At 51.4% G+C, this 23947-nt stretch overlaps 1 protein-coding gene across 1 annotated transcript in view; it reads right to left on the bottom strand.

Annotated features, from left to right (window-relative positions):
* The window catches only part of LOC121338535 (hydrocephalus-inducing protein homolog), a gene marked incomplete at its 5' end in the record, with an annotated part of 43685 nt that extends 19966 nt beyond the window's left edge, over positions 1–23719 (bottom strand). Inside the window, 16 exons of the mRNA XM_041409624.1 lie at positions 650–783; positions 1511–1689; positions 2207–2384; positions 3702–3830; positions 4694–4897; positions 7393–7588; positions 9125–9353; positions 10096–10112; positions 13321–13544; positions 14699–14817; positions 16037–16136; positions 17204–17387; positions 21042–21246; positions 21341–21596; positions 22998–23132; positions 23600–23719. Of these exons, the coding sequence (XP_041265558.1) occupies positions 650–783; positions 1511–1689; positions 2207–2384; positions 3702–3830; positions 4694–4897; positions 7393–7588; positions 9125–9353; positions 10096–10112; positions 13321–13544; positions 14699–14817; positions 16037–16136; positions 17204–17387; positions 21042–21246; positions 21341–21596; positions 22998–23132; positions 23600–23719 (2609 nt within the window). The remainder of the gene's footprint in view (positions 1–649; positions 784–1510; positions 1690–2206; positions 2385–3701; positions 3831–4693; positions 4898–7392; positions 7589–9124; positions 9354–10095; positions 10113–13320; positions 13545–14698; positions 14818–16036; positions 16137–17203; positions 17388–21041; positions 21247–21340; positions 21597–22997; positions 23133–23599) is intronic.
* Between the last annotated feature and the right edge of the window lie 228 nt (positions 23720–23947).

Below are 23947 nucleotides of genomic sequence, written 5' to 3'. Positions count from 1 at the left end.
GAAACTGCCTAGCCTGATGTACAGCCTGAGCCTGAAATTGCTTTGGGGCCTAGGAAGAAGATGTGCCTGCACAGGAAATCATCATTGTTCTGCAACCAGATCACATAATCTGTTCTGCAGAGCATCTTCTTCCTGAATTAAAGCCTCTTGTGCTTGTGCTGCATCATGATGGTGCAAAGGGACCCACCGAGTTACTTGGATAAGCCCTGCCACCCCACCAGGGTTCAAGCCATCTGATTTTTGGAGTTAAAGGGTTTGCTGACATGTGCAGTTCCCTTCTCCTTTTGTTTAGTGTGCTCAGTTGGTTGGAACCAAGACATCAGCTGGGAGTTGTCTCTTTCAGAGCTAGGCAGCAGGGACAGCATTTATGCTGTCTGGAAGGGCTTGAAGGTCTGCACTGGGTCCCCCAGCTCTAGGGACAGAACCCCACACCTGTGGGGAGCTGAGCAGGCCAAAGCTCAGCGTGGTGCTGGGGAAGGGAGGACACCCTGCTGCTCACGTGTAGCGTGTCACAGCCACCAGGAGCAGACCCTTTCTGAAGTCCAGGCTGCTCCCAGCTCTGCAGACCCAAGGAGCTCTCAGGAGAAGGGGACATTGCTGGGTGTTCCCTGCAGTGGAGGTGGGGATGGGGATGGCAGTCCCTACTCACTTGACAAGGCTCTGGCACTGCTTCTTCTCAGGGAACCTGCTCTTTGGGGCATGGTATGTGAGCTTTTCCTGCAGCTCCAGAGCAGCCTCCGTTACCAGCATCCTCACTTTGTGCATCTGCAGCTGAGTGCTTGGCTGCAGAAAGGGAAGACAGTGGCTGGTTAGCAAAGGTCCTTCCCAAGGCCCATCTTGCACCTGAGAAAGGATCCCACCCTGCTCTTGTTGGGAGGGGGGTGTGGGGTCCTCCTGTCTGGCTGCTCGTTGTCTGTGACACCTCCTGCTCTCTTAGCCAGCACCTCATCTCCAGGGAAGCAACTGCAGCATCTTTGCCTGCCCAGACACTGTTAGCAAAGCTGCTCTGGCCAGGCAGACAGGCAAGCCAGGAACCCTCCAGGGCTCCACATACTTGCCTGCCCCCAGCCAGTACCAAGGCAGCTTGGACAAAAGCTGTCTTGAAAGGGAACTGGGAGCAAGCTGGTGCCTCTTGGAGATGAGCACCACCAGCACAGCCCCAGGGCACAATCAGGCAGCTGCTGTTAAGGTCTGTAAACCTAGCAGGGCTTGGGTTGGGACCAAGGAACTCCCCAGCAATGAGCTGCATCTCCTTCAAAGCACCATCAACTCCATCCCTGGAGCATGGCCTTCAGGATCTCTCCCTGGGGTAGCCAGGAAGCTGGTGCAGCCCAGAGGAGACCATGACCAGAGTGGCAGCCCTAGGGGAATGCTGAGGTGACACATGGCTGTAAGTGGGCAGGAACGTCCCAGGTGCCATCAGGGCACCAGGAAGCTGCTGTGGGCTGCAAGGGGCTCAGGTGACATGGAGAAGGTGGCATGTGCCAAAGGGGGCTGCAGCTGTTCTTACTGCAGTGCCAGAGCCAAGCAAGCGGGGCTGCAGGTCCCGAGTCTTCTGATTCCCAGTCTCCAAGGGCTGAGTTTTCAGGCTCTGAGTCTTCTTCTGAACAACTTGTAATTTGTTGCTCTGATTGTACTGTTGCGGGTGTTTTACAGGCTGTCCCAGTGGTTTCTCATATTCTTCATTTTCTGAAAGAAGAAAACATCCACAAAGAGAAGCGTGAGCAAAGCGCCAGCCCCATTTAAGCTGGGAAGTCCCCACCTCCCAATGTTGGTTTCTTCCAGAAAGAAATCCCTCAAGCCATCTATGGAAAGTGGATGCTGCTGCTCCTCTCTGAATCCTCGTGTCCACTCCCAGCCATCTCTCTCCCCACCGAGGAGCATCTCATGCCCTGCAATGTCACACAAATCCAACCCTGCCAGAAGCCCTGCCAGCCTCTCTTACAGCTTTCCCAAGCCTTTCAGTCTAGCCATCATCCTTCGGGACCCTGCCAGATGTGCTGGCAAGCTCTGCAGGACGGTTCCTGGGACAAAGCCCACGTGGGATCCTCTGCTCAAGACTCATGAAGCAACCAGGGGGCTTGACTTGGTCTGGGAGTGCTGCAACCCTCCAGGCTTGGTGGAGGTTGGCATGAGCTGCCCTGTGGGCATAGGGTAGGGAACAAAACCAGAGGGGCCCTTCCTGGGGCAGACAGGCAGTGCCCACCTTTGATGATCCAGGGCAGGTTCACACTGATCATGGGGCAGGTCGCTTCTCCTTTCAGGAAGATTGTTTCTGGTTCCAGGTCACCCACTTCAAGTTGGTAAATCCTGCTGAAAGCTCCTGGTAATCCCGGCAGGTAATAGAATTTCAGCACTTTCTTCTTGCCCGGTGCAATGGAGCCCTGCAGGGACAGGAGAGGAGGGAGGGAATGCATCAGAGTGTTTGATGGGGATGGCTCAGGGGACAGACAGGCTGAGAAGACAGGTTCTCATCGAGAAGAAACCATCAGACCACATCACCTTTGTGATAAAGATATTACAGTGTTGGCTTTCACAACTGTTGGAGTAAATACGTGTGTTTTTTAATGCTGACTTTTGTCAAAGAAGTTTTGCTAAAGTTTAGAGTTCTTTTAATGCAAATGTTCTATTGTGATACCACTGTTGGTGAAGAGTTGTTGTAATATTAACATTTAACCAGTGAAGGAATGGAAACCTGTTCAATATGTTGAAAAGCAACACATGACCACCACTAGGACAACTGCACATGCTCCAAAAAGGTGGGACAGAGGAGGAACTACGTTAAAATGTTTGAATATGCATAACCATTTGTAAATATGTATTAGGCCGATGCAATACACAGGGTATATAAGGGGTGCTGCTGTGTTGATTGCTGTGCCTCTGGCTGCAGCTAAGCACCCAGCGCTGTTCCTTCTGCCTTATTGACTTTGTCCCCTATTGTCTCTTCAATTTTCTTTAAATTTTAACTGAGGAGTGGCCTTCCCTTCTCACACCTTCTGCCTTCCTTGTGCCCAAAAGTTGAGCCTCTGACCCAGGGCTCATAAGGCTGCAGCCCCAGCACAGGCCGATGTGAGCACAGCTCTGCTGCTCATGGGGTTTGCCCTCTGCCAGCAAGAGCCTGCCTCAACAAAAAAAGGCTCTTCTGCTGCCACTGTGGAAGAGAAATTCCTGCTCTCAGCAGGGCCAGCAGCTCCTCTCGTCCCCTGTAGGAGACAGGCATGAAGAAATGGAAAAGCCAATTGCTTCCTCTTCCCACCGCAGGGAGGGACAAAGGCAGGAGCGCTGCTTCGGCTCAAAGACATCCAGGGAGGACTGAGAAGCTTGGACAGTGCTGGGATGCTGCTAATACTTGCTGTGTTTGTGCCTTATTTTTGTCCAAGAAATGTATCAAGAAGAATTCTCCTCTGCCCCCGTTACAGCAGGACAGGACAGTGACCAACACACCTGTGCCTCCCGCCGGTGTCTGCCCTGTGACAGCCCAGCCACCCACCACCAAGGCCGTGGGGGAGTCTATCAGGAGAGCACTTGTTTGACCTCCTCTGCCCCCAGCAGAAATTGCTGACAGCCCTCTCTCTCTCATGGCTGGGTTTGGGTTTTCCCCTCTGACCTTCTTCCCCCTTTCCCCCCCTGCTCTTTTTTCCCTTTAACGCTCTCCTGGGCCACCTGGCACAGGGCTGGGGTCAGTCACTTGTGCTACTTACAGTGGTGGGCTTGACCAGAAACACACCAGGCCGATGCTTGTCTTCAGGGCAAGGCTTTAGCACCCAGCTGAATTCAGTCCTGCCAGTGTTCTCCAGGGTGACCGTGCTGTGACCAACTTCATTAAAGATCTGGAGAGAAGGCACAGGAGAGGGAAGTTACAGACCCAGGCCTGCTGCTGGGAATCTCCTTCCTCTCTCCTGGGGCTGGAAGCAGACACATCGTGGGAGCTGGGAGCAGGGACCAGGGAGGAGATAGGGGCACTTGGGAACGGGGGGAACTCCCAGGCACAGGGCACCTGCACAGGACCAGGGAGCCCTGGCAGCACACAGAGGTGTGGTAACAACCATGTGAGGGCCAGTAATAAATGAACCAGGGGACACAGGCCCTCTGCACTCTGAGGGGTCACCAATAGCCAGGAGAAGCAGAGACAGCACTGAGGCATTCCAGGAGAAAGGGCACCTGCATGCAAGTACTGGCAAGCAACATGCATGCAACAAGGGAGTCACACAAGGCAACAGAGACAGGGCCAGCAGCTGGAAATATCTGTGGGCTTTCAACTGAAAAAGACTGCAGTGGGGATTATTCTGGGACACTCTCTCCAACTATAGTGACTGGAAGCCCAACTTCTTCCCTTGATTATTTGTCAGTTAAGCAAGAGCTTTAGACAAGAGCATCTCCCTGCAGGTCAGGCTTTAGGAGTGGATCAGCAGAGGGAGGTCTCAGAGACATGCCCCTCAGACACCCCCACTGGGACCCTGCCTGGCCCAGGAGGCAGTGTTAGGTACCCTGAAAAAGAGGCATTCCCAGCATTTGTGGAGATGGCCATTTTAAACCAGCTTGGATGCCGGATGTGTCCCTCAAAGGTTGTACTTCCAAACCCCAGAGCCAACAAAGGGGCTGGGAAGGGGAGCGAGCCCTGGACCGAGGCGGGCAGGAACCCGCTGGCCGTGGTTCCAAGGCAAGGAGCTGTGCCAGGGGCCACGTGTGGTACCTGTAAGCCACAGTCGATCTCCCGGCGGCTCAGGGAGTAGCTGACCCGTGCAGCGATCAGCTCCACCTCGTAGGTCAGGCCTTTGCCCATGTGGCACAGCGCCTTCACACCGGCGAGGATGTCCTGGTGGCCAGAGAAGGTGAAGGACACCTGCTGGCTCTCTCCTGGCTGCAGCACACCCGACTGCGGCTCGATGCTGAAAGCCTGGATGGAGGACAGGAGAGATGGAGGTGTTGAGCGTGGAAATGGTTGCAGAAGAGCATCTTGGAGCAAAGTGCAGCTGTAGCCGGAGGGGCTCTAAGAGACAGTCCGAAGTTTCCCTCCTTTGCCTCATGACCATTGCAAGGACACAGACCAGGATCCTGAAGCCCCTGACTGCAGTTCTGCCCTGGGAAGGTGGATGCTTGCCAAGTTTGCAGCTGTGTTTGCAGTGCACCATGGCACACTGCTTCGAGCAGGGCCTGGCAAGGAGCTTGCTCTGTACACTTACACCTGCTTCACCATCCCCGCTCAACACAACAGCCCATGGATTTCCCTGCCTCTTGGCCAAATGAACTTTCTGGGGTAACTCTGGTGATCCCCCACGGAAAATTCCTCATCTGCCTCATGACCACTGTGATAGACAGAGATTGAGCCCCCTCCCAAGGACTGAGACTCCTATGATTCTAACACGGGTGCTGGGCTGACTGAAGCGGGATGTTTGCCAGGTGTTGCCTGCAGGTGTGTTCACTGGACAAGACTGTTTTCCCACAGAAACCAGTCCTGAAACAATGGGTCCCACTCGCTGCTGAGACTGACTTATCCTGTGTTGGAACATGGGCTGTCTATATCCATTTGCAATAGGCTCATTCTCCATTGTCTTTTACCTGTTCTCCTCTTGGCAGAGCACTATAATGGACCCCTGAGTTAACCAAGACTTTGAGATTCTCCCTGACGTGACAAGACAGATCTATTGGCCGGACCACAAGGGTTTTCATCTCTCCATTGGTAGCTATATTCCCCTCCTTTTCTCTTTCTTTCTCTCTCTCTCTCTCTCTCTCTCTCTCTCTATTCTGTTATCTCTTTCCCAATCCCTCTACTGCATTTGCAGTGGGCACTCAACAAAAGGTGCATTTGTTTTGATCAATACTGAAATCCCCTCTGTGTTGTTTTTGCACTCTGAGATCAGGTAACAAACCATCATGACCCCTGCTTGTATGAGCAGATTGGGACAGGGGCCTATTCCCCAAACACAGCCAAAATAATCCTAATCTCATCCTGCATCCATGCCATTGACCAGTGGAGGGACCATAAGGAAAATCTTCTCCCATACTCAGGGATCAATGCATTAATTAATATACTACATTAAAGTGAACTGGGATGTCTCCTGGCAGCAGAAATTCTCTGTGATGCACAACTTGCCTCTAAAAAGCATTTCTTACTGCTTTTAGAAAAGGAGGAGACTCAGAGTGAGACCTCTTGGAGCTCAGGGAGCTCAGGGAAGGACTCCAGCCCCGCTCATCTGACTCCTGAGGCTTTTCCTCTCTCTGATTGATAGCCTGCTTTCTCAAGGAAAAGCTCCTGCAAAAATTTCCTATGGACCCCCTGATGAGGTCCAAGGGGAGCAATGCCCTCCATAGCTGCTGCACAGCGTCCTCGGGCAGTCCTACAACGTGTCCTGCACGGCCTCTCCAACAACCAGCTGCTTCAGCAGCACTTTGTGCTGGGCCTGCAGGGATGGGAGGCCCCTCTATGGCCACTGCTGGGGGCCACCAGTGGGACCGGGAGCTCTGTAGCTCTCGCACGCTGCGGTCACTTAGGGCGAAGGGATGCTGGCTAGCTGCTCCCTGTATGGCCGCAGAGGGGCGCTACAAGACCGGCCACTCCAGGGCTCTCACTGAGACTGCCCAGGGAGCGGCGACAGCTGCGGCGCGGGTGTCGCAGAAAATGGAAAAAAAGCGAGGGGGGGGGGGGGGGGGGGGGGGGGGGGGGGGGGGGAAGGAACAAACCATTTCTTAAACGAATAAAGAATAATTAATTTTCATAACAACTTCAACTTAAAACATGCAACGCCACAGAGCTCCAGCCCTGCTTGCCACACTGACAATGTGCAAGTGAGACAGATCCCCTCTTATCTTCTCTGCTTCGTGGGGAGTGTGCGGCACATCCAGGGGGGATGTGATTCCTGCCAACCCTGCTGGGAGGTGAGGCTGTTCAGGAGTTTGTGGAGGCACCCGAAAAACAAGCCATTTCCTATGCCAGTAGCAAGAGACAGCCACTTGGCAGAGTCTCATTTAAGAGACAGCTTCAGGGCCCCAGTGCAATACCAGCTCTCGGGTGAAAGCAGAGACCTGCACGCAGGTAGTGTGGTTGGCTTGGGAAGAGGCTCCATGGACATCAGGACTCATCACAGCTTGCTCTGGGAAGGAAGCTGGAGGTCTTACCATCGTGATGCAGATAAAAGCCTCATCTTACATTGTGAAGAAAACCAGGCAAAAAAATCCCACACTCAACACAGGTCTGTAGGATCTGAGCGGGCTTCTCCAAGAAAACTCTCCTATTTCTCCCTCCCACACACCCCGTACCCAGCCACGGGCCCTGCTGCCCGACTGTCAGGGCACAGGACAGCAGAGCAGCAAAAGGGGAGGTCAGCATGAGTGTGACTTGTTGCTGGCAAGCTGGGGAGGCAACACAAGCAGTAGGTGTACAAGCAAATCTACCTCTGCTCCTGAAGATTGAATAAAATCCTGCTCTTCTTTCAGGGCTCTGACTGGCTTCTCCACGCTTCTCATGGTGATGCATCTCCTCTGATGTGCCAAGGAACCAACACAGGGTCTCTTCTCCTTTGGTGGTTGCGGTGTGAATTTAGATGAGTAACGCCCACATCCAGGAAATAACATAGCCATTAACATGGACCTGCAGTGGGAGGAAGGGACACCTGCACGAGCAGCTCCTGCTCAGGATGCAGCCCCTGGGTGGGTGCTGGCACACTGAACTGAGAAATGGTTTGATCCAGCCCTTCCCAGTCCAGGCTGGAGCAGGTCTGTTCTAAAGGCAGCCCAGGGATGACACTGAGGTAGCAGCAGTGCAGGCAGCTGCAACTGCTTGCATTGAGCAACTACAGAGGACAGGGATGAACACCTTGTGGGGATGCAAAAAGCACAGTGGGAGAGGGAAGGACAGAGAAGGCAAGCAAAAAGGTGAGATTTGAGGCACCAAGGGGCAGACCCAGCCAGTGACCAGCCAGCACAGCAAACCCCAGGGCCCAAGGCCAGAAACTCTGCAGCTCCACCAGGTATTTATCAGGAATGTTCCCCTGACATTGCTGGGGGGTTGGCTGACATTTTCCAACACTCCCAGGTGACTCAGGTCACATTCCCCATTTTAAATTGAAGCAGGTGCTCAGGGTAACTCTGCTTGTGTTTCTAATGCCATGTGAGGGACACAGGTGAGCCACGCCTGCCTGTCACCCTGCTGAGCTGCAAGTGCTCCCCACAGTCAAACATGACCTGGATGCTCCATTCCCAGACAGGCATTCAGTGCCTGCAATGACCTGCTCCCCAAAGAATCACTGTCTTTAGCTTTGTGGCTTGTGACCTAAGGCTGCGTTTCATTTCTGCCTGAGGGGCAGTCTCATAACCCCCAAGAGATCCCTAATCATCTACTCCACTGTCTGTAGTTTTAATGAATGGTTTGAGGCAACTTCCCAGGACCATGGTGCCCAGACAATGACATTTTCCACTCTAAAGTAGAAACTCTCTGGGAGGCAGGGCTAGGAGATGATGTGATGAACAAGTCCTGCTGTCAAGCAGCACAGAACTCGTAAGGGACATGTTGCAGGGGAAAAGTCAAAAGGAGTAACAAGTGTCACAAGAAAAAGGGAGTGAAGAATCCAAGGTGTGCCCTGAATGCTGACCCCTGGGAAAGAAATTGTCCTGGCAGTACAGGAGTTATCTCAGAAAAGAAGGAAAGGGAAGGGAACAAGATGTTCAGCATCAGCCCAGGCACTAGGTAGCTCTTCCTCTGGTGTTGGGACTTGCTGGGCATCCTCCAGCACAATGCAAGGGAGGAAGGCAAGGAGCAGAGAGCAGCAACTGCAGAGAGGATCCATCCCAAAGCAGAGGGGCCAAAAGGGCCTCCAGCAGCACTCTGGGAGCTGGGACTAGGAGCCCTTCATCAAGGTGGACATTGCCTCAGGCCACAGAGGTCTAAGGAAGCAGCTTTCAGCCCAGCTTTCCTTCCCAGGGGAAACCACTATGGGGGCTATGCAGCACCAAACTGGTGGAAAACCTATTCCCTGAGCATCCAGCCCGACCACAGCTGGTCAGTTATCTGAACAAGGAAAAGCCAGAAGCAGTCTGTCAGATCCCAGGCAAACAGCTTTGTTCTTTGCCAAGTACAAGCAGGGCACCAGGGAAAAGAGCTCCAAGGAGAGGGCAAAGGTGCACATACCTGCACTTCTGGCTCTCGGAGTAGATTGACCACTGGTAGTGGACAGGAAGTGAGGTGTAGTTGGTCATCTCCAGAGAACGCACTTCTTCTTCAGCGCCATCCGTGAGGCAGCCAAACTCCAGGCTGCTGGGGTGGATTTTGAGATTTGGGTAGCAGCCTTTTTCATAAAGGCTGGTACGGTGCACCAAGGAGGTGTCAGTGGGGCAAGGGATCTTGGTGGAGCGAGAGGCTAGGAAAAGGACACAAATATTCATTGAGGCACCAATTATGGCATGACTCCTGGTGTGAATGTCCTGGCAGGATGAAAGTGGGATTGGAGTTCAGCTCTTTGTTATCTGAACTACAGCTCACCCAGCATGAGGAATTAATCGTCACTGAGTTCCCTTTGACACTGATTCCAGACTGCAGCCTTGAAAATGCCCACTCTTAGCCCTGCTCAACTCTGCAAGCTTCTCTCTCTGATGGGGAGGAGCTGCCTCACCTGCCCCAAACCAGCACCAGTTTTCTCTCCGTGATGAGTGTGCACCCAGACCGAGCATTTACTCTGAAAATTCAAGCTGTAAAATTCCCTCTTAAGTCTGCCAACATTCCTGTTTTCAGGACATATAAACAGTGAGTCAACGTGAGTTCACACCCATGCTGGCCACTGTGATTACTGCTGCCTTTCTTGTTTTGTTTGAGAGGAATAGTAGATTTGTCTTTACAAACAAGCTGTGGGTCTGCTTGTAGATAAAACTAGCAGTGGGAGATAAAAGAAACAATGGGAAGGATTCCACTGATTAACAAATGGAAAAAGATATTTGCTTTTACAAATAAACGTTAGGGTTGCTGATAAATGAAATTAGACTTTGAAAGATGAAAGAAACAATGGGAAAGAAAAGTCCCTACATTCCATATCAATTAAAAATTAAAAGGGAAGGTTATACATTAGAGGGAAATCTTTGGTATCAGGTGTATGTGGAAGTCTGTACCTCTCAAGTACCTCAGCCTATGAGGGAAGAGAGAAGGGAAATGCGGCCAGGAAATTGGGATTAAAAGGGAGGCTGAGTCCTCCAAAAATTTGAGAGATCCCAGGGGAATGTCCCATGGCCTCTCCCTTTATTCCAATAAAGTAAAAGGACTCCTCTGTCTCCTTTTTCGACATAAACCTCTGATGTTTGTGGATTAATTTTCCTAACACATTTGTTCAAAAGGCAACTTAATGAGTGCCTCAGTGGTGATGCAGGGTGGGGAAGAAGCAGCTCAGGAAAGGCAATTAGTTTTTTCCAAAAGTTCATTAACTTCATTGTTATGGGTTTAGGCTTCGTAGGGAACTTTCCCCTTGGTCTGGGAAGGGGGATAGGGGTTTTGGGGGTTTTGGCCATGGGGCTGGGCTTTTCCATTCAGGGTTTTTTGGGAGTTGTGCTGTTGATGCCGTGGGCGCTGTGCAGTGGGGGCTGATGTTGGGCAGGGAGTGGAGGTTCCCTTCCTCCTGCTCGGGGAAAGAGGCTCAGCTGCGTGCTGCTGCGGGAGGTTGTGTGCTTGGCCCTGGGACTGCCCTGGGCTGCAGCTCAGCACTGTGATCAAACCTGCCTTCCTGCCTGTCTTCCTGCCTTCCTTCCTGCCTTCCCGCTTGCCTTCCCGCCTTCCCTCCTGCCTTCCCTCCCTCCTTCCTGCCTTCCCCACTGTGATCAAACCTGCCTTCCTGCCTGTCTTCCTGCCTTCCTTCCTGCCTTCCCGCTTGCCTTCCCGCCTTCCCTCCTGCCTTCCCTCCCTCCTTCCTGCCTTCCCTCCTGCCTTCCTTCCTGCTTTCCTTCCTGCCTTTCCTCCTTTCTTCCTGCCTTCCCTCCTTCCTTCCCTGCCAGTGCTGGCTGGGAGAGGATCACTGCCCTGCCAGAGCCCACAGCTCCTCCTGCCTGTGATCCTAACTACACCAAAGGGGAAAAACAGCACATGGCGGGTTGGAAACTTCTCTTGTTGTGTTGATGTTTGTGCTGATAGATTCTAGTAAAGAACTGCTATTCCTTTTCCCATCTTTTTGTCTGGAAGCCTGTAATTTCACAGGTATAATAATTTGGAGGGAGGGGGGTGATCTTTGCATTCCAGGAAGATTCCTGCTTTCCTTAGCAGACAGCTGTCTTTTAAACCAGGACATGGACACCAGAAAATACTTTCTATTCCTTCCTTTCCATTTGATCTCACAATGGCAAAACACTGCCGGAGGCACCCAGCAGTCTCGGAGCTCACACCCTGAAGAGGCTGCTGTGGCAGACCATGAGTGACAGATACTTTTATCTTTAAGTGCTCCATTTTGGAACACACAGATCCCCCAGGCTGTGTCCCAGCCCAGGGAACACTCACCAGGGGGGATGTGCCTCAAGTTGAGCTTGTTGACCTCAAGGTATGACCTCAGTTCGGTGACACACCCCCTGGATGGCGAGGACAGAGGAGGAAATGGCTTGGTTAAAGGGAATTAAAGCTAAGCTGTTGTGGCTCAGGGGTGTAAAACCTGGTGTCAGGGCACTGTGGGTTTCAAACCAACACAGCACCAGGTGCTCAGCACAGTGCCCCTGTGGACAGGAGGCAGCCAAAGCCAAGTGGCCAGCAGCCAACAGCCACTGATGGGGCTTTGGGCACAGGGCAGGCAGGAAAAGCCCCCGGGATGCTGGTGGTCCCATGAAGGACCCTGAACGCACAGCCAGACATGGCTCCGTGCCTCAGTTTCCCCATCTGTAATGGAGGAGCTTTCTCAGGAGAGTTTGACCCACACAATCATTCTAGACAGAGCTCTGAGACATGAAGCCAGGGGAGCCCCAAACATCCTCTGAAAAGAGCAGCAACAGTTCTACACAGGAGACAGACGAATCCTGTCACCAATGCACCAGCTGGCACAGCCAAGAGCAATAGCTTCAACAACCAAACAAGGCTGTCCTGACTCTACCACACCAGCTCACCCGTGCTTGAACTCAGTCTCCAAAAGTGACCAGCATCCACTGAAAGCAGCACTTGAAGCTGCACAACACTCATGACTTTATTTCATGGTTGATGCCAATCAATGCCCACTCTGCCCTTTGGTTAAAAATCAAGGAGCAGTGACCTGTGCCTTCTGTTGGATTCACAGGACTGCCCCTGGCTCTGCTCTACACATCTCAACAAGGGACACCTGCCCTTGCTCAAGAAGCAAGCTGCTGATGCAGAAACATCCCATGAGCATTTTGGGGGAGGGACAGAGAAGAATCAATTCTTTGATGGTGAAAGCTTCCCTCTTAATTTCCAGAGCAAAAAAGCAGCACTTTTCCTCCAAGAACAAAGCCAGCATACTTGTTTCTCTACTATGGGAAGACCTACTCACCACTTTTGCTCAGTAATAACTTTCTTGTTCTCTTTCATCCATCTCCCTTATCTCATTGGTATAATCAGGTGCAGATTGCTTTAATTTCTTTACTGCCGTGACCCAGTGCCTCCCAACAGCAGCAGCCTAGCTCCAAAGCTGCAGAGCAGCCAGCATCAGCTCTCCTGCTTCCACTGCATTATCCTGCCAGCACATGGCTCAGGCTGGCAGGGACAAGGCCCCATGCTGCTGTGCCCCTGAGCACTGAGCTCTGCCTCCCCTGTGATCACCCCTTCTCCCTTGTGCTGGGCCAGGATTGTCTCTTGCCATGGCACCAGCCCAGGGGATGATGCCCAAGTCCTTGGGACAGTTGCTGCCGCACAGTTCCCTGACTCCCACATCAGCCCTTTGCTGGCTGGGCAAAGGAGGCACCAGAGCACTCTGTGCACAGGAGCTGGGAGCACAGCTTGTGCCCCACAGCATGGCCGTGAGAGGTGCGGTGAGGCTGCTGCTGCCCATCTGGCATGGATTATTAACACAAGTTTTTACAAACACTGCTGCTGCTGCAGAACCACCCAGGCTGGCCCATCTCCAAAGCCCTGGGGGCCCTGCACCTTGTTCAGGTGGGACATCCCAGAGCAGCTGCTGCCCAGAGCTGATCCATCCCACTGCCTGCCATGGCCCAAGGCAGAGGGAGATCCCTGCAGGGAGGAGTCATTCCAGCTCCCAGGTACCCACACAGGGCAGGAGGCATCCTCACACTAAAGTAGTGCCAGGATCAGAGCAGAGATTAAGACCTCAGGAAACACCTCTTTCCTCTGCCCAACCCCAAAATGAGGGGATGGGGATGTCCCAGATGTGCCCACCAAGGTCCCAGAGTCCTTACTTGATAGTCAGGATTGCAGACATAAGAGATCCAGCCACACTGAACTGGAATTCTTCCTCGAACGTCCCCACTACGGTGGCACTGAAGGAGATCTGAATAGTCTGGGTCCCACCTGCTGCAATGATGCCCTCCTCGGGTGCAAACTTGAAGCAGAAGCCCATGTTTGCAGTTGAAGGGATACAGGTGAAGGGAGCATCAATAGCTCCTAGGTTAATCAGTTCCACCTGCAGCAGCAAGAAAGCAAAATGAAATACATGCGGAACCTTCCCTTCTTGTGAACTCTTGTCTAATGATACAATTAACACCCAGAAAAGGCAGATGATGCTTTGGATGGTAGAAATTAAAAAAAAAAAAATACAACAGGACAAGTTCTGCCTTTGGGTTTTCATGCAAAGCAGTGGTATCTCCACATAACTGGAGTCCATAACCCTGGGGTTATGCCATGGACACAGAGCAGTGCACCTCTGGGCAGCATCACCAAGCTCATTCAGACCTGGCCCTGGGAGCAACGGGGGGTGATTGCAGCTGCCTAGTGAATCTCCACAGAGCTGCTGCTGCCCCAGTTAGCACAGCTCCAGCAGTACCACCTACTCATTCAGCTTTTCCCATGTCATGAAAACAATACATTGATTATGAGGCATCAGCATCAAAATGTATAGGCAGCACCATCTTTTGGTAAGAAAACTCAGCATGTCTTTCCCCTCCACAGCCAAGCTTTTGGAAGTGTCTGGCATGATGTAGTGCTCCATTTTCTGTCTTTCAGTTTCTCTCTCTTCGTTCTTTTTGCAAACTTGACACTATTGGGGGGGAGGCAAACAGGTAGAAAAATCCTTTGCTTTATTCCCAGGAGCACTTTTCTCTTTCTAGAGTCAGACATGCACCAAGGCTGAAGTGTGGTGAGGGACTGGTCAGCAAGGGAAAGAACTCCCAAGCCCTTTGCAAGGGCCAGCACTGAGCCCAGAGGCTGGATGGCTTTTCTGTGACTTCCAGGAGTAAGCAGGAGACACTTGCCTGGAAGCTGTTTGCAGTGGACTGAGGCTCAAAGGCAGCCAGTTTGTTCCAGCTGCTTCTCAACAGCCCAGTCCAAAGGTGCCTTGTGTCTGGCACTGCCACAAAAGCCTCTGAACATGCAGCTTTTTGGCTCAGTGTTGGTTTCATGTGCCAAGGGGTTGTTGTGCAGGAAGCCTCCCAAGCTGATCCCCAAAGCAGGGTCTGGGGCTTCATGAACAACACACACCTTTCAGACGCCCCCAGGTTTGACCAGTATGTCAAATATTCCCTGCTCACAACTGCCCAGGTTGGCAGGAATTCCACAGCTCCACCAAGCTCGCTGTTGCCTCAGGAGCCATCAGGATCCACCCCAAGCCCTGCTGCTCACCTCAGAAACGTGGGGAGTGCCGACAGAAACGTTGCCAAGGTTCAGTGTAGGAGAGCTGAGCTCAACCAAGGGTCCTTGGCCTTCCCCTGTGAGGTGCAGGGGCAGCCTGCTCTCACAGCCTGGGGAGAGATGTTCATTTCAGTACAATCATTCCCTCTGTTACACAGTATTTTCCAGGCTGCCTCAATGCTAGTCCCTGACTCTGAGCTGGATGCAACCAGCTCCTGATGCTGCAGGAGAAGATATGGACCCTTCTCTTCCCTCAGCCTTGGGGCTGACTTCTAATTTCTAACCCATTGCTTGGGCTGGTTTCCAATTTCAGCCACCAGTCTGCTGAGTGTAAAACATCTCTGCTGTCCTGTAGTGACAGGCCAAAGAGTAACAGGTATAAATTGAAAGAAAGGAAATTTAGGTTAGATATTAGGAAGACATTTTTTGCTGTGAGGGTGGTGAGACACTGGAGGAGGTTCTCAGGGGCACTGTGGAGGTTCCAGCCCTGAAAGAGTTCAAAGCCAGGCTGGATGGGGCTTGGAGCTACCTGATCTAGTGGGAGGTGTCCCTGCCCTGAGGCCTTTAAGGTCCATTCCATCCTTAACATACTGTGATTCTGTGGTTTTCTTCCCATGCACTTAGAGGAGCTTTAAATCCACGCAGTGCAGGCACATCAAGCTCATCAATTGCCAAACTACCTGGCCCAGCAGCACACGACTTTGTTGTCAAAGTCCCCAACTCCTGACACTCAGCACTGTGTTCTATTTCCACAGACTGAGAGCTGCAAGGTGACAACTCCCACACAGGGAGAGAAGCAGATGCTGGCCAAGGGTGCTCCTTCTACCAACACCCTGGGCTCAGTGGGGCTCAGCCACCTCTGCTGGTGTCTGGGCAGTGGGAGGTGAGCCAGGCTCAGGGAGCACATTTCTAACTCAGCTCCTGCTGCCTGATGATGGATCCATGTCAAATGGAGACACTCTGGAGGTCAGTGGCCTAGAGGGGCTTAGTGCTTGTTCACCAAAGCTGTTCTGCTCTGGAGCTCTCTGGCCTTTGAGGAAATGCTGGCAAAGCCATGGCATGAAAACCTCTCCCTGCACTGCCTGGGTTGTTCTGGGAGCAGTAATCCAGACACAGGTGTTCTGTTCTGGGATCAGTAACCCTCACACAGGTGTTCTGAGCCCTGGTCTTGCACAGGAGACTCCCTGGAAGCTGCAGGGCCACTGGGGATGTGCCAGCACTGCCCTGCTGACCAGGGACTCTTCCCAGCAGTTCCATGGGAGCCCAGTGGGCTCAGGCTTGCACCATGGCTTCACTGAGGGGGAGAGAAGCAGGGCAAAGGAGCTGTACCTGAGATGCTGCAGTAAGCCACACTTTGATACTCCACTGCTTCCAGGGGTTTGAAGGTCACCTTGATTTCGGCCGAACAATTCGGCCCGATTTCTCCCTCCTACAACAGAAAGAAACAGCAAAACATTTCCCTTCAAACTTCACATTTCTCGTTTTCAACCACAGTCCTGTAAGCCTTGGTTCAGAGCATCAATGATGAGTGAGCAACACAAGGAGCCAAGGAAACACTCCAAACCCAGCTCAACACACCGCTGGAAGCTCTCAGTGCTCAGCTGATCAGCTCCCTCTCTCCACAATATTCCTACACAAGCTCTTGGTCAACATCATGCTGCTGTCAGCTACAATGGGATGTAACTGCCACTGTGCACTGGTGGCTCTTCACAAGGAGAGAACATGATCCCCTCCCTCAGAAATAAAAATATTAGTTTAACCTGTTTTGAAAGAAAGCAGAGGTTGGGATTATTCTGGGGTTTACTCCAAGATGAGAAGGGATTTTGCACTGTGCAGACACCAGGCATTCATCATCTCTCACAATGCCAGTACTCAGAACCAGGGCTCTGCTTGATGGGAGCACATGTCAGTTTGCTTGCATAAACAGAAAAGGAAAAGGTTTTCTGTCCCTGTGTGCAGGAGAACTGAAAAGGCCCATGGAAACCTTCCACCCTTGTGTCCAGGCTCACAGATGACACTGGAAGGGACACTCAGAAATAGTGTAAGGTGTGGTTACAGGAGGGGATTGGCATTTCTATGATTAACCTTGGGCTGAGTTTGGCCTCCTTTTCCCAGCAAACCGTTGCAAGCTTTAGGTCAGAATGTGAGCTGGCAGTGCTCCAACAGCCTCTGCTGAACCCCACGTGTTGGGGGAGCCCCCACCTACAAGAACTGCTCCCTGTGACACTGCAAGGACACGCACGGAGTGCCCTTGAGCTCGAGCCCTGGCAGCAGAGCTCAGCTTTGTCAGGCTCCCAGCCCTGCCTTGAGCCTCCAGGGCAGAAATGCTTTGAGCATTTTAGCAGTTTTAGGCGAGCTCTGCAGCTGCACCAGAAACTCAATGTCCTCCCTCCCAGCATGTGGGGCCAGCTGAGGATCTGCCGAGTGACCACAGCCAGGGTTGGAGTGGGTGGGAGGAGGAAGAGGAGGAAAATGAGGTCCTCAGCTATCACTTACCATTGGCTCAATGAAAAAAACGTCATCAGAGAACATGGGGTCCTGGTGCACCTTTGCCTTCTCCTCCGGGGCCCTCGGGAGGGCAGCACGATCTTCACAAGAGCCCTTCTCCTTCCCTGTTTCTTTCTCCTCCATTAATTCTTCCAGACACAGCTCACTCTGTGACTGCAGAAAAAGACACTGCCTGCAGCCAGAGGAGAGACAAAGACAGCAGGTCCTTTAAGAAGCCATGTATTTGCAGAGAGAAGTGCGAGTGCAGGAGAGCAAAGCACCTGGGGAGGAGCAGCAGTGTGACAGATGAGCAGTGCCATGACTGACTCTCACAATTAACAGACAAATATAATTTGTCTGAAGGTTAAGAAAAGGTTTTTTTACCCCCTGAGTTGTTATCAAGGGACAGCTGGGGTTGGGATATTTGGGAGGGTCAGCTTGTCACCATGGTGACATCTGACCTCCAATCAAGATTGGAGGAAGTAAACTCCACCACTGGACAGTGAAGAAGGGGTCAATGGACAGAATTTTGGGAGGGGCTAAAGGGTTAAAAGGTAAAACGCCCATTGCGTGGGCAAGCACATGGTGGGGAAAATCCTTTTCTCCGGGCGCCGTAACATCTTCTCTATCCAGTCTTCTGTTGTATTTTTGATAAGGTTTAATCAACCTTTCTAAACTTATGAAAAGTGAGTGTCTATTTCTCACAAGCAGCCGCTCTCCAGCAAGAGCTGACCCCAAGCCCTGGGGGTCCCAGAGGGATCAGAGGATAACTTGTTGTTCACTGGCACAGCAGGTAGTTTTACTCCACACCTGCAAGCTCAGGAGAGGTTTCCGAAGCCAGAATCCTTCAAGGAAACCTCCTGGCTCAAAGCCTCTGCCAAAACTGAGGGACAATCCACCAGCCACTTCAAGTGGCTTTTCCCCTACTACTGAGCTGCTGGGAGAGGCAGATAAAGATCATGGAGCAGGACTTCCCTGGGGAGGGGAGACAGAGCTGGGTTGCAGCTCCATGTTACCAGCACCGTGAAAAATGCCTATTATATTATTAGCTTTTTGCAAATATGAAAATGAATACTATATGTGTGATGTTGGAAAGTTATGTTGCATTAATCCTGTTTTATAGTGCTGTACTAATCTTTTTAAGTAGTGTGGTGCATATAGTTTTAGGCTACAGAAACTATGTGGTGTAAGATCCTTTTACTAACTAGTTCAAGGAGAGATAACAGCAACAAGACACCCAAAATCCCACGAGAAGAATTATTACCTCCTTACTGGGGAGAACCAGACTTTGAGGGACCAAGACGACTGATTTACAAGATGAGGAAAGAAGTTGACAATAAACAGAAAACACCCTTTGTTTGAAAAGAATGTTTGCATCATGTATGAGATAGATGAATATGCAACAGGCTATTGCTTTTAAGGGTTAATCCTTTCTTAGCAAAACGTGTTCTGTGGCAGAGCAGAGCACCCAGATGTCTGTAATTCTTTGCTTTTTTATTGTCCCTTTATTGTCCTAACTCTGATTGTCCAAAATGTTACTACTCTAATTTTTATTACTATTTTATAACTATTTTATTACTATTAAACATTAAAACATTTTAACACAAGTGATTGGTGTTTTTCACAAGCAGCACTCTTTGTTTCTTCCATTTTGGACCTGCCCTGTTCCCTACTCTGCCTTTCACAAGAGCATCCCAGAGCATCCAAAGGAAATTGATGAATTCAGGCACCACACCCCTTCAGAGTGACAGTCAAGGTTCTGTATGCATGAAAACAGAGGCTCTGAGAGGGGAAGGGACTTTGTTGTGCAGGACGGAGACAGCAAACTCCTGGAGAGATCTTTTCATGATCCAGAGCTTTTTGGGTCCCATCCCAGTGCATGGCAGTAGAATGCCCTGAGAGGGAAAGGATCCTGTGTGATCTCCTCTCCTCAAAAAGTCCTCTCTGCTCTGAGATCTCAAAAGCTGCTCTGACAGCAGGACAGAGGCCTTAGAGCTACAACCATGCCTGAGGCAGGAAAGTGGGAAAAAAATGGAAATAAACAGCCCAGGGAAGTAGCCAGAGAAGGTAATGGGATTTCTTTTTAACACCCAGAGCTTGTATGGAAGTCAGGCACTGTGCAAGGAGATCATGAAGAGTGGAAAACCAAGAAGCCCAGGGCACTAAAGGAGCCTCTCACCAGCCATTCAGGTGGGCAAGGGTTGATCTCCTGATCTTTTGCAGGCAATTTAAAATGGCTCTGGGAGTGCAAGTGACCTGGCCCGCAGCAAACAGAGGCTTGCCACAGCAGTTTTGGCCCAGCAGTTTTGGCACGGCATTTCTCAGTTTTTGCGTGGCAGTTGGCACAAACAGGCTGAGCAGAAAGGGTGCAGCCACTCATCCTCCTTGTGTAGTGGGCTATGTCTTTTTGCTGGTTATGAGGTGCTTGCCTTTTTTTTTCTTCTTTCTTTCTTCTTTCTGCTCCCCCCCCCCCCCCCCCCCCTCCTTCTCCAGCTATGGTTTACAAATGATGAAAAGCCATTGCTGCTGCAGCTGCCAGCAGGAGTGTAGGAACTCAAACAGAACTCCCCAGGAAGGATGCAGCTGTCCAGGCCCCTGGCTGCAGGGAGGGTCTGAGCCTGGTGTTAATATCAGAGGACAGTGCAAAAGACACCTGAGTGAATGGCCTGCTCTGTCCAGTGGCAGAGCTTAAGGAAGAACTGGAAAGGCTGAGGAGCGTTAGGGGGAGTGAAACAGAAATAAACTGTTGGTAGAGTTACACCTGTCCAACCCTGAGAGAAGCTCAGCAGGAGTCAGAGGAGCCCTGCCCTTCTTGGGAACAGGCAGAAGGAGGAGACCTAGGAAACAGTGGGGAATGGAAGTGGGTCTCTACTGGGCAGGTAATAAAATCCCATCCTGACCCCCATCACCTCCCCAGGTGCCCTGACAGAACAGGTATGAGGCCCTGGCTCCAGAGGGTCAGGCAGATGACACTAAAGAAAAAAATTCTGTCTGGAGAGTCTCCCAGTTGCACTTGGTCTGTCAGACACAGCACACTCTCAAGTACTGAGAAGAAAAGAAGGGTACTGGTAGCAGGTGACTCCCTTCTAAGGGGAGCTGAGGGCCCTGTGTATTGACTGGATCCATTCCACAGGGCAGTCTGCTGCCTCCCTGGGTCCAGGTGCTGGATATCACCAGGACATTGCCTAATGACTAAATGAACTTCATCTGTCTGGGCTACGGTGACCGTGAAATAATAGAGTTCTCAATATTTGGTGAAACGAGGAGGGGCATCAACCAAAACTTCCACTCTGGCCTTCAGGAGGGCAGACTTGGCCTGTTCAAGAGACTGATTTGGAGAGTACCCTGTGAAACAGCCCTTAAAAACAAAGGGGTCCATGAAGGATGGACATGCTTCAAGAAAGAAGTCTGGAAGGCACAGGAACAGACTGTCCATGTGTGCTGAAAGACAAGCTGATAGGGAAGACAACCAGCCTGGATGGGCAAGGAGCTTTTGAAGGAACTAAGGGATAAAAGAGGGTGTATCGCCTTTGGAAAGAGGGTGAACTGTTTAAGGATGTTGGTAGGCTGTGTAGGAAGAAGATTAGAGAGGCAAAAGGCCAATTAGAACCTGAGGAAATCCAGTCATTGCAACCAAATTTCCTTCCCAAAATGCCCTCCTTGGCTGGAGTATAAATGGAACTGGAATGCTAAGTGCTGAGCTCCTGAAGCCCAGGGACACACACCCTGGTGCCAGGGATGGTTTACTTGGCCTAAACCATTCAGAAGCACCAACACCCCCCTGAGGCCACACGTCAGTTTTAGTCTTGGGCCATGTATCCCACTGAAATGCATCTTTCAAACCAACCTCCTCTTCTCTTGGTTCTCATCTTCCTCAGCAGGAAAAGTCTTCCACTGGAAGTGGGCTGTGATGTTACTCTTGTTCTCGACGAATATGGTTGTATGGCTTGACTTGGTGATGTATATCTTCTCAAACTCCACAAAATTTGTGTTCAACTCAGCATTGACATCTACAGCTTCTCCACTGAGGTTTGTGTGGAGAGTTTCTTCGCCTGGAACAAAGCAAAGGGGAGTCTTTGCTCAGCTCACTGGCTGATGGAAGCACAAGGAACAGAGCAAACCACAGGTGACAGCAGGAAGGCTCACAGCTTTGAGCTGTATTAGCAGTTCTGTGGATCAGTCCATTTATCACATCCTGAGACCTCTGGGTGCTCAGCTGGTAATGGGCTGCCTGGTTACCAGAGCTGCGGCGCAGCAGAGTCTTCTGGGTGCTGCGCTTGACTGGACACCTGGAGAAGTCCAGCTGCTCAGGGAAGTCCAGGACAGCTTGGGCACCAATGGCCCGAATTGGCACAACTATCCTTTCCCTTTCAGTGACGCAGACGAGCTCGTGGGAATAATCCTGCAGGAAAAGAAACTGGCTCAGCACAGGGCATTTAGTGCCGTCCCCATGGCAGAAGAAAAACCACTTCCTATAACCCTTCAAGGGCATCAATTTACCTATCCCACCCTAAATGAACACTAAGCTCTACTAATATGTCACATTTTAAAGGCACTAGTGCACTTTGCAAAACCTATCTCAGTGGCATTAAGCTCTTCTGTCACTTGGTCATCCAGAGAACTGCCCTAAAGTTTAATGATGTTAAATAATTCCTAAGTCCCTTCTAAGGAACATGGAGCTGGGGAACACAGGACATTCCTCTTTAGGTTTCTATATTCCCACTGTCTGAGAATAGGACAAAGTGTTAAACTGACTCGAAGCAGCAAAAAAAAATGAGAAAACAGCTGCACCCAAAGAGCTCCTGCACCTCTGGCTTGGTGTAGAAACATCATTTGGCTCAGAACTCCCCTCCAACTTTGCCTCTCCAACCAAGTCAGGAGGAGAGCAGTGCTAACAGTGCTTTCTAGCATGCTGCTGGAAAGAGCCTCTCTTTGTTTCCCTGCAAGGCTTCCTCCCTTCCATGCCACGTCCTAAACCCTTCTGTATGATCACAACATTGACCCCCCAGATCCCAGCACTGAGATCAGACTTGCCAGGAACTCAGCACTGGTGTTCAAATCTCCCCACAAAAGCACGTTTGGCACGGAAGGGGTGCCAGCTGACAGAGCCAGCACAGGCACAGGCATGAAGACAGAGCCACAGCAGTGTCATGCCATGGGCTCTGGGCTCACAGCTCTGCCTGCAGCTTGGACCTGCCCTACACCAGCTCCTGCAGGCAGGGTCCAAGTCCCCTGCAGCTCAGCAACCTCCTGCTGACCTAGGGCACCCCGAGCCCAGTGTGCCTGTGCCAGGCCAGGCTCACGGGCACAGCACATGCTCTGCCCTGGCCCTGCAGCTGTACCATGGTCAGCTGTGCTCTGGGACAGCACAGCTGCATGGCTGGAGAACAGAGGGTGTAAAAAAGCACTGTCCTTGCTCCAGCCCAGGGTGAGGCAGGGAAGCTGTTGCCAGCTGGGAAGGAGGAAAGCTCTCTGACCTCTTTGTTCCTCTAGTGTTTTCCATCATAATGAAACCCCTTCCACTGTACCTAGCGGTGGCTGAAGATGTATCAACACCCCCCTGTCATTTTCACTGTTCCCTGTGCATCTTCCCTTGGGAATGCTCAGGGATGTGCAGGGAGGGGAAGCAGAGCCTGTCAGGCCTGGCTGCAGTGCCTGGCAGCACGTGCCAAGGTGGGACTGGCTGCAGGCTACCTGCCCATGGCCTGGAGCCAAGCTCACAGCATGGAATGGGCTGAACCCAGAGTGCAGGGAAAACAGTGGCTTTGGAGAGAATTCTGTGTTTTGGCTCCTCCAGTCTCACCTTGTTCTCCTCGGGGGTGAAGCGGATGCACACAAGGGCAGATGCTCCCGGCAGCAGGAGACGGTAGGCATCGTTGGAACCCGTGAGCTGGAAGTAAGGTGATCTCTCCATGCAGACCTTCACCGCATGAGGAAACTGCAGGAAAGACATGAAACAATGATTTTGCCACTTGTGGAAACAGGACGAGAGGAGACCTGTCCATGCCCTGGTGTCATCCCTCCTTGACCCCTTTTCCAAAGCACTTTCAACTGTGAGTTTCTTCTTCATGCTTCTTCTTCCTTCTTCTTCATGGGTTTGGGTGGCATTTTTTAATTGGGCAGAAAAGTCTGCATTGCGTGCTTCCAGGGATCAGTTATTGGGTTAAAAGGGAAAATAATCCAGGTGTCCTTTCTTAATTGGATAGCTTAGTCTTAAAAGACCTTGTATCAAGAGATTGTTAGCCATTTTGAGCCTTGCTAATGAAAAGCTGCCCAACTCATGGTTGTGAGACTGTTTTACTGATAAGAAATAATAAACACCTGAGTCTGAACATGAACTACCATCTCAAGTGCCTTCAATCCTGACCCAGAGAAACCGATACAGCTCCATGTGCCAGCACTTACCTTGTCCACATTCATGAGAGACACTGTCATTTCAGAGACATCATGAGTGTCGAAGTTCTGAAATATCACCTCTGGTGGGGAAATCTGCAACAAGTTCTGCTTCGGGGCAGCTGATGGCAGCTGGAGAGGCGAGAGGAAGGAGGGAGAGCTTCAGCTGCTGGGAGGAAGACTCACGAAGGACAATCTTAACTGATCCCCACTGAAGTGCAGCCTCTGGGTGAGCAACACACTGGGCAAACAGTGGCTCACCCACCTCTGCTCTGAGCTGATGGAGAGCTGCTGGGCCACACAGAGCAGGCTGGAGCCAAGCTGCTCTTTTGGTGTGTATTTCTCCAGCTTTCCTTCTCC

The sequence above is a fragment of the Onychostruthus taczanowskii genome, unplaced genomic scaffold (genome assembly GCF_017590055.1).
Source record: "Onychostruthus taczanowskii isolate IOZ18803 unplaced genomic scaffold, ASM1759005v1 scaffold301, whole genome shotgun sequence".
NCBI classification, from domain to species: domain Eukaryota; kingdom Metazoa; phylum Chordata; class Aves; order Passeriformes; family Passeridae; genus Onychostruthus; species Onychostruthus taczanowskii.
This window is presented reverse-complemented; position numbering and strand designations above follow the sequence as displayed.